General features: G+C 42.6%; 1 protein-coding gene and 1 pseudogene across 1 annotated transcript in view; both read left to right on the top strand.

Moving 5' to 3' along the window:
- DENND5A (DENN domain containing 5A) overlaps nt 1-13,571 on the top strand; it is a gene marked incomplete in the record, with an annotated part of 83,766 nt that overhangs the window by 62,880 nt on the left and 7,315 nt on the right. The window contains 4 exon segments of the mRNA XM_014581889.2: nt 5,841-5,925; nt 8,451-8,535; nt 8,980-9,108; nt 13,339-13,460. Of these exon segments, the coding sequence (XP_014437375.1) occupies nt 5,841-5,925; nt 8,451-8,535; nt 8,980-9,108; nt 13,339-13,460 (421 nt within the window).
- On the top strand, nt 12,516-12,615 carry LOC114004999 (uncharacterized; annotated as a pseudogene).

Below are 13,571 nucleotides of genomic sequence, written 5' to 3'. Positions count from 1 at the left end.
CAGACAGAGAGAGACAGAGAGACAGAAAGCGAGAAATCACCCCCCAGGGGGGATGGTCACACCGCAATCCCTTCTCCTCCATTCTCCTCTCGGGATCTTGGGCATGCACGTATACGCGCCCAGCATGAGTTTAAGCCACTGGGTCCAGGACTTGAACCGCAATTGACTACATGGGAGTCCAGCGACATAGCCATTATGCCAGCTACTTGTCCCTTTTAATAATTATTTTCACTTTATTTATTATTATTTTCTAATATGACCAGAGAGAAGAAAAATGTGAAAGGAAGCCACCAGGTCTGGGACTTGAACCATGGTTGGCCGTGTAGGAGTCCAGCACCTTTAACTACCATCCCACCTGCTGGCCCCCAAACCAGTAATTCTGTTAAAAAAAATAATAATAAAAAGTCAGGACCAGCATTTGGCATAGTAGTTATGTTGATGGACTCCCACATAGTCAACTGCAGTTTGAATCCAGACAGACCTGGTGGCTTACAACTCATGCTGGGCACGTGTGCTTGTGTGCCCAGAATCCCTAGAGGCGAAGGGATTGCATTGTGGCCATGCCCCCGGGGAGTGATCTCTCTTTCTGTCTGTTTTTCCAGAGAGCACAGCCATCCTATAGCAAAAAATCTCTCTTAAAAAACAAACAAACAAACAAAAAACACCATGTTGGGAGCTATAATAGAACAGAGAGAACTTGGAGTTCAGGAAGTACCATGCTTACTCTAAGGGCAGGTTCTAACTGTACATTCCCAGTGGAGAAAGATCTGTCATTAACATTTCTTTTGTATGTAGATAGTTTAACCATCTAAAAATTGAGAGAAGTCCTCAGCAAGTTAAGTTTGATTTTTTCACCATTTAATATTGTGAGAATTTCTTTATTTCAGAATGCTTTGAAGTGGTAGTCAGGAGAGACTTTTATTTTTATGTTTTTGTTTCTTTTAAATTTTTTTTTGGAGAGGTTTTTGCTGTAGAGTGCATGTGCTCGCCAGAAAGACATAGACGGAGAGACAGAAAGCAAGAAATCACCTCCCCAGGGGGGATGGCCACACCGCAGTCCCTTCTCCTCCATTCTCCTCTCGGGATCTTGGGCACGCACGCACACACGCCCGGTGTGAGTTTAAGCCACTGGGTCCGGGACTCGAGCTGTGGTCGACTACATGGGAGTCCAGGGACATAGCCATTACACCAGCTGCTGGTCCCTGTTTTTGTTTCTTTTTTAAAATTTGCTATGGAGTGTGTACATTCGCTAGAGTGGCGTGGCAGAGGTGTAGGAGGAGTGGCCACAACTCAATCCCTTCTTTTCTAGTCTCTTCATAGAATTTTGGGCATGCATGTACATGTACACATTGTGTTTTTCAAGTCACTGAATCCAGACTTAACCGCACAGTCAGCCTTGTGGTATCCAGCCACATTAATTACCACACCACTGGCTAGCCCCATATTTATGTATTTTTAAATTTGAAAAGATCTTGAAAAATTTTAGAAAGCAGTTTTATCATGGAAGAATTAGAAAATGCATATTAATGCTCAGAAAATATTTGTTGAGGGCCTACAGTGTGCCCAGGCACTATTGTAGGTACTTGAGATACCTCTGAACAAAGCAGAGCAAGATAGCTGCCTTTCTGGAAGTTCCATTCTAATGGGTTTAGTAAGAGTCTACCAAACTTGTCCTTCCAGATACTTTCTGTGCACATTTGACCTACCTATATATATTTAAAAATCCAGTCACAATGAGATATCATTTCATACCCACCAGTATAGCTAAAATAAAAGAGACAGACAGCAACAAGTATAAACAAGGCTATGGAAAAATTGGAACCTTCATACATTGTTCTTGGGGATGTAAAATGGTATAGCCCCTTTGGAGAATAGTCTGAAACGGGAGGATCACAACATGGCAAGGCCCTTTTGGAGAATCTGCTGCTGGTCTTTTAAAAAAGAGAAAAAAATGAGTAACCCTGGCACTGTAATTGAACTCTTTCAGCTAGCTTTTTGGTTAAACATATACCCTCAAAAGTTTTTCCTATTCACCATAGAAATCTCTTGAGAGTTAGTGAGGCTTCTTGCTGCATTTTGATAAATAGTATCATATTATTATTATGTACTCTAACCCTCTTCTGAGGTTTTGTAGTAATATTCTGTAAGAATGCTTACAGCATGGGGAAATTTCTTAAGAACCCATTTGATCCCCCTCTCGTTTTGGATAGATAGGCTGCCTGTTTGGTTTGAAACTAGTGCAAAATAATGGGGGTTTTTAGTTGAGGTTCCATTTTGTCCTGGGTCCTGGCTTTTGGAGCACTGAAAATGAAACCGTGGCAGTGTCACCAGAGGCAGTGAAGGTTTACACTTGTTGGCAGGGCATTTATGCTCTCAAGGACTCATGTCTAACAGAGGTAGACCCCGACTATGTTGGGTTCCTACCAGCATGCTTTCCTTTGGCCTCCACTTCACTACCCCATGTGTACACCTCCTTTCTTCTGCTGAGACATTCTTTGATTATGTTCCAGTACAGAGGTCACACCTGGTTACCTGATCTTTGTCATGCACCCAGATCATGACTGAATTCACTCCCACAGGGTGATCTTCTCATCTTCCTTTGGAGCCATCTACTAAGCCGGGACTCGAACTCTGGTTGACTACATGGGAGTCCAGTGACATAGCCATTATGTCAACTGCTGGTCCCAGTAGCGTACTTTTTAATGGTTTTGGTAAATGTAGGGATGAATGGACTTCTAAAAGTTGAACTACCAAGTCAAAGAGCATGAATATTTTAAGCTCTTGAATTGTCTTCTAAATATAATATCAATATATACTTTCTTTTTAAAAAAGATTATTTTATTTAACTTTATTTATTTTCTAATTTTTTAATTTGACCAGAGGGGGACAGAGCAAGAACAAGTGAGAGAAAGGGAAAGTGAGAAAGCAAGCCATCAGGTCTTGGATTCAAACCGTGGTCAACCATGTGAGAGTCCAGTGCCCTTAACCACCACCTGCCAGCCCTATCAGTATGTACTTTCTCATAACAATGTAGAGGACTTAAATGACCTTTCAGTTGTTGTTGAACATTCATTTATTTAATTTGCCATTGGGCATGTGTGGTCTCCAGAACAGACAGAAGGAGAGGGAAAAAGCACCTCCATTAGGATATGTTCATACTACAACCCCTTCTCCTACATTTCTCCACCTTGTTGGAAGTTTGGGCATACACATATATGCATCTGTTTGTTTTTCAAGCTATTGGGGCTAGGTTTCAAACTGTATGGTCAGTCATGTGGAATCCAGCTCCTTAACTACCTGGCCATGGGGCTAGTACTGAATATTTAATTTTTTGAATATTTGATATTTAATTGATAAATAAAATCTTCATGGTGCACTCCCTCCTCCTTTATTTCTCTTCCCCCTTTGGGATTTTGGGCACACATGCACTTGTGCTTAGCTGTGTTTTAAACCATTGAGTCCAAGATTTGAACTGTAATGTGGGCCATGTAGGATCTAGCTGCCTTAATACCATGAGCTGGTACAATTAATGGACACCTAAAAAATTGTCATTGAGGGGCCAGCAGGTGGGGTGGTGGTTAAGGTGCTGTATTCCCATATGGCTGAGCACAGTTTAAGTCCAGGATCTGGTGGCTTGAAAAATCACACCAGGCGTATGTGTGTGTTTGCCCAAAATCCCAGGAGGAGAAAGAAGGAAAAGGGATTGTAGCAAGGCTGGCCCCCTGGGGAATGATTTCTTGCTTTGTCCCCCTCTCTCTCTCTCTCTCACGTGTGCATATGCACGTCTCTCTCGCACGAGTCCACATACCCTATGGCAAAAAAAAAAAAAAAACATAATTGGTATTTAACTGGTTGGGTTTTTTGTTAAATTGCATGAATCTTGTAGGAAACTTAAACACCCAGCAAGTTCGGATAATCTGCTCATCTATAGATGAGGACCCCACATTCAAATAATATGTTTTTTTCCCCAAAAAAATATTTCAATATTTTCATGGCATAAATTCTTAAGACCTTAAATTCTAACATTCATCCCAGAGCACAAAATTTTCCTCAGAAAGTATAATTTCAACAGTTAAATGATCTGGCACCGACTCTGTTGATGCAGTCGTAATGTACTGCTCAAGAGAAGCTGGATCCCACATAGTGACTGTGGTTCAAATCCCTGGCTTGGTCAGCGTGCATGCTAGTGCCCAAGAGCTGAGGGGCTGGAGGCCTGGAGAAGGGGATTGCAGCATGATTATGGAAGGTACTCCCTCTCTCTCTCACATGCATATGCACATGTTATATCATAAGCCAAATTGCCTATATAGAGAAGTCTGTATAGCATAATTGTTCAGAGCAATGGTTCTGACATTAGGTAGACTTAAGCTTGAATCACAACACTCTACTTACTAGTGGTGTGACTGGTTATAAGTTACTTAACCTTTCTGATCTCAGTTTGCTCTTCTCCAAAGAAAATGGAAACAGAGCTATTTACCTTGTAAGATTATTGGGTTAATGGAGCTCTTATATTTTAAACATTTAACAGGTGCTTCATTTATAGCAATCTCAAGACATGGTAACTTCTAAAATTATTACTTTTATTTATTAAGTGTGTGTGTGTGGGGGGGGTCTTTAAAAGTTCATGGAAAATGTGTATTATGAGAAAATATGTATAGATTTCAAAATGTTTTGGCACCAAAATAAACTCATACTTTGATTCCATTTTTCCATGAAGCCTTTGAAGATCTCTTATAGAGAACTGAAATCATTTGTAAAATCCTACTCTTAAATCTACCATATCATTTTATATTGCCTGCATAGCAACATTTGCCATGAATCTGAAATAAAATTTTAACCACTTTAACAAGGGTCAGGATGTACTGAACCGTGATTAAAACGAGACAAATCAATCACTGAGTGGCTTGCTGGGCCACATACATCAGACTTGCAAATATATTTAGATTTGTGCTTTGGTAAGATGACAGAGTACTACATGTCCCAAATAGTTTAAACTGCAACTATTACATTTCTAAATATTAAGGTTCTTGCAGTTAAGTACCAACCTTCCTTTCTGCTAAGCTTCTTCAACTATCCTACCAATAGTGACTCTTCATCATAGTGATAACTTATTCTCCCCAGCGTGCACTAAGGGCAAGAATACCTTTCAATATTTCAGGAAATTCAGGAGCTATCGTAGACTCTTATGGACTGGATATCTGCACCTATATGCAGATCATTTCATATCTGCTTGTCAACTTTTGTTTTTCTTCTTCCTTTTTTATTTAAAGAGAGATTTTTGCAACAGGGTGCATGCACCTGCTGGCAAGACAGAGACACAGAAAGTGAGAGATCACCCCCTGGGTGGATGGCCCCATTGTAATCCCTTCTCCGTTCTCCTCTCGGGAACTTGGGCATGCACACACATGCACCTGGTGTGAGTTTTAAGATGCTCAGTCCAGGACGCGAACCATGGTCTACTATGTGGCATTTCAGCAACATAACTATTATGCCATCTGCTGTTCCCACTGCCTATCAACTTTCAACCAACATACCATTTAGAAAGTTGATAAGTTTTTTACTTTTTACCTTTCTTATCTACTGGTCCCTTCCTATTCCTAAAATGCTTTCTTTGGTATTTCCTTCGTATTCCCAGTGGGATACCATTTACTTTTTATTTTCTCTTCTATTCTTTGTATTTCTTCTGGATTTTATTAAGGGGATATATTTAAATCTGGTGTACATTGAAACGAGAAACAGTACAGATAAATTTTGGCAAAAGCTTGTATCTGTATTTTCAAAGCCTTGACCTCTGAAATCTTGATAACCTGATAGTTATTTCTTCCTTGCATTGGTTCCAGGGAAAATCAGCCTTGTGGTCCCACCTGTTACATTATCAGGAAAACCGGCAGAGAAAACTCACATCAGGAAGCCTTAGTACCTCAGGTAAGATGGTCTCTCTAGCATTGGAAAGCATTCCCTTTATCCACTTCCCATCCTCCCACTAAAATGCCCTCCACAGGAGTGATCATTCGAAACCGACTTTTCCAGGGCAGTGGAACCTTAGCTATGGAATCTTTTCTGTTTTAAATATTGAGTAACTGGCATTCTGAGCCACAGAGCATATTGAAGCCATGGGTTTGCTTGATTGTATGTTTACATGGTCTTTTGATATGTGAGATAGAAAATTTCTGTCAGCAAGAGGCTAGTCTTAGAATAAGTTTGGATTTTACCTGACTGACGTGTTGTGTTTGGATCAAACTGTTTTCAGAGTTTTGTTTTATTTTTCTGATATGAGCATTGAAATGATCTGTTTTATTAGACAAGAGAGCTGTTTGTCAGTGTCCTCCCTAGGAACTCTTCAAAGTCAAGGCCTGGGGGGCCAGCAGGTGGTTGGGGTACTAGACTGCCACATGGCCAACTGTGGTTCAAGTCCCAGACCTGGTGGCTTGCTTTCTCACTTCCTTTCTTTCACTCTCTCTTATGAGGCCATGTGCTCTACAGCAAATTAAAAAAAAAAAAAAAAAAAATCTAAGTAAAAACTAATTAAAGGAAAAACAAAACAAATTCAAGGCCTGGCATGAACAAGCCCTCTCTGTTTCTAATTTAATAAAGGTTGAGTTTGGGACCAGTAGTTGGTGTAATGGTTACATTACTAGACTCCCATGTAGTCAAATGTGATTTGAGTCCTGGACCCAGTGACTTAAGATTCACGTGGGGTGCGTGTGCATGCATGCTCAAAATCCTGAGAGAAGAATGGAGGAGAAGGGATTGCAGTGTGGCCATCCCCCTGGGGGGTGACTTCTCTCTTTCTGTCTCTATCCATTTCTGTCTGTCTCTCTGGGGAGTGCACGCGCCTTATAGAAAACAAACAAACAAACAAATAAAATGTTGAGTTTGTAAGGATCCAGAGATCATAGTCTGGCCCCTTTATTTTACAAGAGGAAGGAGGTGAGGTCGAGAGGGGAATTGAATTTATGTAAGATCATACAGTGAATTAATGGGAGAGCTTTAGTTGGGAGAAAGGCCTCTTGTCTCTTGGGCTGGTATTCTTTTTTTCTTTTTTGGAGAGGTTTTTGCTATAGGACCCGTGCACTCACCAGACAGACAGAGAGAGACAGACAAAAAGCGAGAAATCACCCCCCGGGGAGATGGCTACGCTGCAGTCCCTTCTCCATTCTCCTTTCGGGATCTTAGGCACGCATGCACACGCACCCGGTGTGAGTTTTAAGCCACCGGGTCCAGGACGCGTACCATGGTCAACTACATGGGAGTCCAGCGACATAGCCATTACGCTAACTGCTGGTCCTGGGCTGGCATTCTTTATGCCATACTATAGTGTCCCTTCTGGGACAGTCTCCTCCTCCTTTTGCTGCATCTCCCCTTCACATCATCCTTTCTTTCCTGTCTGCTAGACAGTTTGTTTTCATTTCTGGCATGTTCTTACCCTCATGGTAAAGATAAGTTAAATGGGATGAAAAGATGGGCATGAACTCTTTGCCCTTGAACTAGTTGACCTCAACAATGAATGAAGGGAGATGACTACCTGAAAACCAGACATGAGAGTTCCTTAGGTATCCTTATGAGGAGGTTTTTTGCTCACTTTGTGAGTGTAAGAACAAAGAGTCTTCTCAGGAAGGCTAAATAAGTTATTGCTAAGGGATAAACTAGAGCCAAAAATTCTCAGCAGCTGGGTGATGGAAATACCAGGTTTTCAATATTGAGTTAGACATGAAGATACAAAGGTCCTGTATCTTCTTAAGATCCTAAGCATTCAGGAACAGGTTCTTTACGAAGCTAGAACAGGACATGAGTGGTAGCTCCAAGGTGGAAGCACTGCTTCCATGGAGTCTGATACGAGCAGTGTGATTAGGAGCCAGGAGAGCCGTGTTCCAGTCCTGACTTCCCAGCTGGTGTCCGAGGCAAAGCTGCTAACCCCTTTAAGCTGCAGCTGCTTCTTCTGTCAAGTAGGGAAGTTGTGGGACCAGCAGTTGGCGTAATGGCTGTGTCGCTGGACTCCCATGTAGTCGACCACAGTTCGAGTCCTGGACCCAGTGACTTAAACTCACACTGGGAGTGTGTGTGTGTTTGTGCCCAAGATCCCGAGAGGAGAATGGAGAAGGGATTGCGGCATGGCCATCCTCCCTGGGGGATGATTTCTCACTTTCTGTCTCTGTCTCTCTGGTGAGCACATGCACCTTATAGCAAAAACCTCTCCAAAAAAAAAAAAAAAGAGAAAAGTTGTAATACCTTCTTTGGCTATCTTGTAAATTGTTAGAGAATTAAATAAGACAATATGCATAAAAATATAAAATTCGATCTCTGGTAGGAACTTCATATTTATGAAATGATTGATTAAAGTGTTACAGCTAGAACTGTTTCTTGTAGAAATTTGTGATTTGAGATAAAGAACAATAGTCAGCTATTTGGATATTCAGATATCTTTGGACATATCAATTTTTTTCTTCTAGGAATACTTCTTGATTCAGAACGGAGGAAGTCAGATGCCAGCTCAGTCATGTCTCCTCTGCGGGTCTCTCTGATTCAGGATATGAGGTCAGTCTGGGCTCACATGTAATCAGTTACTGAACTCCTACTTTAGCTATTGTTTAGGTTTCTGCCTTAATACCAGGATCTCAGTGTCTGCTATAGCATCTCAGTCAAGCAGGAAGCCCTCCTTCTTGGTTTTGTGCTTCATGAAACACGTGCAGGGAAGTACATACAGGGTTTTCTGGCATTTGGCGGGAACTATACCCAGGTAAAGGAGCATGGGAGACTCTTTCAAGGCCCAAGGGCTCAGGCTTATCAGGTGTTGGCACACCACAATTTTATCTGGCAAAGCTACGTGCAAGCCCAGAATTTAGAGAACAAGAGAGATGGATTCTCCCAGGGTGAGACAGGGCTGCCTTACCAGGCTTCTTCGTAGCTTTCTTGGTATGATATGGACAGTGAGTTCATGTCCCACCTCACCCTCCACTTTCCTTTTCCATTTGCCTGTAGACACATCCAGAACATCGGAGAAATCAAGACCGATGTGGGAAAGGCCAGAGCATGGGTGCGACTGTCAATGGAAAAAAAGTTACTTTCCAGACACCTGAAGCAGCTTCTCTTAGACCACGAGCTCACCAAGTAAGACTACTCCCCTGGAGTAGAACCAGCACCCAGGCAAGGTGGGGAGGGATTAGAAACCCTTGTGGGGAAAGTAGGAGTCTTCAGTGTGTTTGCTCCAGCAAAACTCAAAACATGTATGAAGCTGTGCAGTATGTCCTCTTCTCCCTCGTTACCTCTAGAAGAGTCCTTTGCTGTATTTGTTCTCACCAACTTTCTCAGTCCACATGTCCAAAACTAGTTTTCTTAAAGAGTTAGTGAAAGGATGGAATCTTCCTCTTCTTCGTGAATTCAGGTGACATGTATATCTTTTGGCCATTTCCTCTGTCTTTGTCCTATCCTAGGGAGCAATGGGCTGGAGGATTAAAAGAAATATCTGAGATATTGCTTTATCACTTGTTTCTTTCCTGATCCTAGGGTCAGCCCAAAGCAACCAGTTCCTTGTTCCTCCTTTCTAGACCCTGCCTGAGTTTCCCTGGTGTTTAGAAGGACTTTCAGATAACACTCTAAGAACTTCTCCTTACATACCTTCCACCCAGAAATAGGGAGGAGTCAAATTCCAAGGATCTCATATTTCTAGAAGCCAGTAAACCTTCCTCTTGATTTTTTGTCCCCTGCAGTTTTTCTGTATCCCACTAGAGCAAGAGTGGGGAGGAAGGCTACTCTCTTCTCTACTGCTCAGACTGCGACCACCTTTCTGTCTTAGCCTGTATATGACACATTTGGCTCTTTCTTCATTGGCAAGCCCATTGGGCACCTTTATTTTTAGGACTTTTGTAGGCATCTTTTTATGGTATCCTTTGTTACATGACTTCCTAATGGATAATAAATCAGAGAGGACCTTATGGAAATTCCGTGTAAGCCAATTGATTAATTCTGCAGATCTAATTTTATTCAAGGTGAAATACAGTTTTTCAGGCTGTTCTTTGTATGTGTAAACCACAGCAAGAAACAAAATCCTTCTCACTTGAGAAGTTAGGAAAGAGGGATGCTGTCTATCAGGAAAGGCTGCAGGTCAGCAGGCAGACAGGGCAGAGAGGTGCTGAGAGTAGTTAGGCACAGGAACTTTATGAAGGCAGGACATGGAGTAGGTCTGGGCGGGTGAGCTTTAGGGCCTCAGCAACATTAGCTAGGACACAGCCCTTGGCGAGGAAGCTAATCTTGGTTTCTTTAAACCATGACCATGTCAGAGGACATGAGTTCAGGATTTGTCAGTACACAGTAACTGCTCACCTGATATCCTAGCACTTATGCTGCTCCAGTGAGTGCGTAATGAGGAGTTGGGCCCCCACAGATTGCACTTTGGATGGAGTATTGGGAGTGAGAAAGGGCCACTTTCTCAAAACCCACCTACCCATCTGTCCTGTCTTCTCTCCTCTTTCCCCTCAATTTGTTTAGAACTCCAGCCACATCACACTTCTCACCCTTTTCAGGATGTTGCAAGCCTTTCTTTCTTGCTTGTACTTCTGTGTGGTTGTAGTCCCTATACCCTCTTCACTTGTTAAACTCTTTCAGAGCATAGACAGAAGTTTTCTCTGCTGGAATTTTCCTGGACTCTCCAGAGGCATGGCCTGTTTGTCCTTCAGATTTGAGTAACATGTTTTATGATGTTTTTTCATCCCTATGTTGCTGCTGTTGTGCTGTATTGTCATTAATGCTTGCTGCTTATTAAAATGTGCTTTAATTTACAGGGAACTTGTACCTCTCCCAGTGGTGAGCATGTTGCCTAGCACCTAGTAGGCACTCAGCATGTGCACATAAAATGTGGGTATAGCTGCATAGACAGGGAGGGGACAGGAGAGTATACCGTGATAGTGTGTTCCTGAATCTCTGGGACTTCCAGGTAGCCCCAAGATTTTGCAGCTTAGAGACTGGGAGGAGTATTCATGGGCCTCATTGAACATGCATTCTAAAGGACGAGGTCAGCTCCTGTAGAGGGAGGTGGACTCGGCAGTGACTCGTGCCTGCTCTACTGTGGCGCTCACTTTGCAGGCTGCCTGGACCAAACAGTCTCCTGTTCTTCCTCGCCTTACTCTGTTCAGGCTGTTGACTTCCACAATCCTTGGCTCTCTGCAGACACGTGTTTTCTTTGTTGCTTTCTCACTTGGTGAACTCTGCCATTCTCATGACTTTTATCGCTTTGGAGCGAGTGACAGCTGAAGCTCTAGCTTTGACATTTCTTTTGTGCTCCAGTCCTGTGTTTGTTCTCATTCTGGTATCCTACCTCTAGCTCAGAGAGAGGGAAAGCAGCACCCTAAATATTTTCTCATATTTTTACTAGTGTCACCATTGTTCTCTTTGAACAGCTTCCCCAACTCCTTCTTCAGACCTGCATTCAAAACTTGGAGTCAGTTTGGACTCCTTGCTTTGCTTTACTTCCATATATAGATTTCAGGGCCTAGCCTCTGCCCACCTGTCTGCTTACCATTTTTATTGCACTGCTCTAGTTTAATTCCCATATGCTTTTGCTCTTCACCTGCATTAGAAATTTAAATTTTCTGAAGTTGGTTGTGGCTCTACCTTTACTTCTAGGGCAAATTGCATGAACCCATTACTTACAGGGCCAACTGTAAACTCCTTATCCTGAAAATCTAGGGCCTTCCTTCACTTGACTCTAACTTAGCTTTTTAGCCTCTTACTAACTGATCACTTCCCTGAACCCTCCACTGTAGCCAAACTGGTTTTCATATCTGTCTTCCGGCTGTATAGCACCTCTTTACACTTGTGCTGTCCCCAGACCCTTCTTCTTCCAGAAAGCCTTCCAGGACTGTTGGAACAAAATGGTTCTTTTAAATTCTCAGGATGAACCTTTCGTTTGGTAGCTCACAATGGGTGGTCTTATGCCATGGCCATTACCCCGTTTATTCACTTACGTCCTGGTTCTTGGCACACTGTCTCCTCTCTAGCGCCTGTACATAATGGCCTCAGTCAGTGTACATCTGTCTTAGTAGAACCTCACAGACCTACTGAGTCCCTTCCTCTCATACCATGCGATTGCAGTTTGGGCAACTATAATAGGACAGTTGGTTTCTTTTGTTCTCTGTATATTTCTCTGTGATGAGGACCTGTTCACTTGGCTCTCAGTGTCCCCTCTGTTTGGGGAAGATATCATTGCTGTGGCAAAGAAGTTGGCCTTTGACGAATGCGCAATTGGAATGAAAGAGAGAAAGTATGAAAAGAGAAAATGTGACCTGCCCCCTGTTGGTTGCCCTCCACTGCCTCCCAAGCTGTCCTGGGCTAATGTCCACATTCAGAGCAGTTTTCTAACAGGGTTCTCAGGTCTTCTGAAGATTCGTAACTAGGCCCGGTAATGAGTGATGATCACAGAGCTCTTCATTGTTACTCACATACCATAACGTAACAAGCCTAAGAGGACCTTGTCATCCCTGGTGAACTATTCCAACCCTCAGTTTAGGAACGGAGGTTCTGTACTTGCTTCGGCAGCACATATACTAACATTGAAACGAGACAGAAAAGATTATCATGGCCCCTGCGCAAGGATGACACACAAATTGGTGTCATTTTTTTCCATGCTGACACTAACATTTTCCTTGATGAAGACAGATTCAATAGATTATATAAAATTTATTTCTTGGGGCAGATAGCATAGTGATTATGTTGCTGGACTCCCACATGGCAGACCATGGTTCAAGTCCTAGACCTGGTGGCTTCAAAATCATGCTGGGTGCATGTGAGTGTGTGCCCAAGATCCTGGGAGAAAAATGGAGCGTGGTCATCCCCCCAGGAGTGATTTCTCACTTTCCCTCTCATTGTGTCTCTCTGTCTTTCTCTCTCTCTCCAGCGCACCCTAAGATAAAAACCACTAAAAAACTTTAAAATAAAATAGTTGTTTCCTAGAATTCCTGAATCATAGAGAGGCATATTGTTATTGTATATGCCAACAATAGATTGATTGCATTTCATATATATTACAAGTTGAAATTACACTTCTGTAATAAATACATTTATTAAAAAAAAGGGGGGGGGAAGGAGATTCCATGACTTCTGACCCTTGATGTAGTAACATAGCCTTTAGGCAGAGATAGTATTTGCTTTTTGTTGCTCCTGCTGCAGCCCTCTAGCCCTCAGTACACAAAGCAGCTGGCTTTGTTCCTTTATAGGGTGACCCAGAGTAACTTGAGGCTTGGCATTTTATGCTTCCCTTAGTAGTCTCCTTCCAGAACTGAATAAATCTAGCTGCTTTCCCCTCCTTTGGGCCAGGAGACTGACATGTTGCCTCCTCTCCCACAGAAAGCTGTACAAGCGCTATGCCTTCCTGCGCTGTGATGACGAAAAGGAGCAGTTCCTCTATCATCTCCTCTCTTTCAATGCCGTCGATTACTTTTGCTTCACCAATGTCTTCACAACTATCCGTGAGTAACCCTGTGATCCCCACTGGCCTTCTTAGTGCAGTCTTCAGGAACCTGCCTGCAACTCTCTCTCTCTTTTTAAAGGAACTCCATCTTTGTGCTTTCCATTTGCTT

Source organism: Tupaia chinensis, unplaced genomic scaffold (genome assembly GCF_000334495.1).
Source record: "Tupaia chinensis unplaced genomic scaffold, TupChi_1.0 Scaffold141165_1, whole genome shotgun sequence".
NCBI classification, from domain to species: domain Eukaryota; kingdom Metazoa; phylum Chordata; class Mammalia; order Scandentia; family Tupaiidae; genus Tupaia; species Tupaia belangeri.
This window is presented reverse-complemented; position numbering and strand designations above follow the sequence as displayed.